The 2,005-nt window shown below is 32.0% G+C and overlaps 1 protein-coding gene across 2 annotated transcripts in view; it reads left to right on the top strand.

The window, feature by feature from the left end:
• ZBBX (zinc finger B-box domain containing) overlaps window positions 1-2,005 on the top strand; it is a 128,177-nt gene that overhangs the window by 7,482 nt on the left and 118,690 nt on the right. For both annotated transcript variants that reach the window (XM_004383434.1, XM_004383433.1), the window contains exon 3: window positions 281-371. In XM_004383434.1, the coding sequence (XP_004383491.1) occupies window positions 281-371 (91 nt within the window). The remainder of the gene's footprint in view (window positions 1-280; window positions 372-2,005) is intronic.

The following is a 2,005-nucleotide window of genomic DNA, read 5'->3' as shown; positions in this document are numbered from 1 at the left end:
TTTTTTTTTTTTTGGTGAAAATAACATAGCCAAAGATACACTGTTCCAAAAATTTCTACGTACACAGTTCAGTGACACTGACTATGCTGGTAGAGCTATATTTTTACAATTAGTGACGATATTGTGACATTACTGATATTTTATTTTCATTTTGTGGTGTTCTGTTACATGTTAACAGCTGAATTTCTGTTTCTTGAAACAGGGAAAATATATTTGTTTTCGTTAAAAGAAGAAGTATATTTAGTAATTACATTTTGCCTTCTGTTTATATATCTTGAAGGTCAAGTAGATGTCACTGGAAATCAGGACAAGCAGGCAAATTGGGTAATCGATCACATATGATGTCACAAAATAAAGGAAATGTGATTAAGGTAAGAAGATACCATTTGATTCTCAGGCAATTTGCTAAGCAAGAAGATACGTTATTTTTTCAGATCTTGAATTCCTTTCCATACTTGAGAGCCTACTAATCTTGTTTCAACTTTGCTTAGTATTAGATTTTTTATTATTTTTTTTGTAGGTTAATTATTTTGCATCTTTCATTATTCAGATATATTTTTGCTTTTTGTCTATAAGTTGACTTTTAGAAATTCACTTTGAGGAAAATCTAGTTCAGTTCTGGTTAATGTGTGTTTCAGTTCAGTAAGTGAAATAGTTCTATATTAAGCTTATGTTTTTGATATAACAGACAATAGACTTTTTTCTGCCTTTTTATTGTATCACATTTGTTTAATGTTCTATATACTGCTTAAATAATTGTTATTCATATGCTGTTGATTCTGTGTATGAAGCTACTCAAGAAAAAAATACTTTCAGATTTCCCAGCCATACAATTGCTTTATCTTTATTGTGTATTGTATAAGTAACATCACACTATATTTAAAATTAAAACCAGATGAGTGTCTTTATGTAAAGAAAACTGTTATGTTTCTGAATTACGTAGTACAAGATCTGTGACTTTGTAAGTTTTAACTTATATAGCTTTTTATTTTTTGTATACCTATCATTAAACTTTCATTGGGCCAGTTGGCATTTATAAACATTGTATTTGGTGCTTCTAACCTTTTTGGTTTCTAAAAAGCAATTTATTCTTTAGTGTCATTCTTACTGAGACAGGTTTCTTTAATTGTTTTGGATAAAAAGTTTTATAATCTACTTTCCATTTTCCATTATCTTTCTGAGATAGTGTTCCATGTTTCAGATATTATTGTAAGTATATTAAAAATGCTGAATCTTTGTAATTATTGATTTATTTATTTAATAGTATTTATTAAGTGTCTTTGTTGTCTTGCAGTGAGTTATTTGTGTTTTCAAGGAGGTCCTCATCTAATGTGAAAGATGAGACACATATGAGAATATTTATAAAAAGTTGATATGTGATTTTTGCCATAAGCATTTAGTATGTGAATAATATGTACTTGGGAAATAATGAAAGTCTGCTGGGTGTATTAAGTAAAAAGTGATGAATGAAGTATACTCCCAGTTCTCCCAGACCTCATAATTGAGTAGCAGGTGAAGGCATGGGGGCTGGGAAAATGTAGGAGGTGAGTCTAGAAAGCAAGATTCGGCTGGAGGGTAGATCTTGAATACCAGATTCAGGAATCTTGATGTTTTTCATTGGGTGAATGGAATTCCCTGATGGTTTTGGGCAAGAGGGTGGAAAGATTAAGGTAATTATTTATAATGATTGATCTTGTTCAAATATCAAATGTGTTTGGAGTTAATATAGAGCAAGTGGTCTCCAACTTTTTTTGATCATGTACCACATCAGTAAAGAATATATTTTGAGCATGGAGCACAGCTTGTACAAAGAAAGGTCATGGAAGCTCCCTAGACACATCCAAACTCCCTGAGGGACTGAATTGCTGGGCAGAGGGCTGTGGGAACCATGGTCTTAGGGAACATCTAGCTCAATTGGCATAACACAGTTTATAAAGACAATGTTCTACATTCTACCTTGGTGAGTACCGTCTGGGGTCTTAAAAGCCTGTGAGCAGCCATCTAA

Source organism: Trichechus manatus, unplaced genomic scaffold (genome assembly GCF_000243295.1).
Source record: "Trichechus manatus latirostris isolate Lorelei unplaced genomic scaffold, TriManLat1.0 scaffold00110, whole genome shotgun sequence".
Lineage (NCBI taxonomy): Eukaryota > Metazoa > Chordata > Mammalia > Sirenia > Trichechidae > Trichechus > Trichechus manatus.
This window is presented reverse-complemented; position numbering and strand designations above follow the sequence as displayed.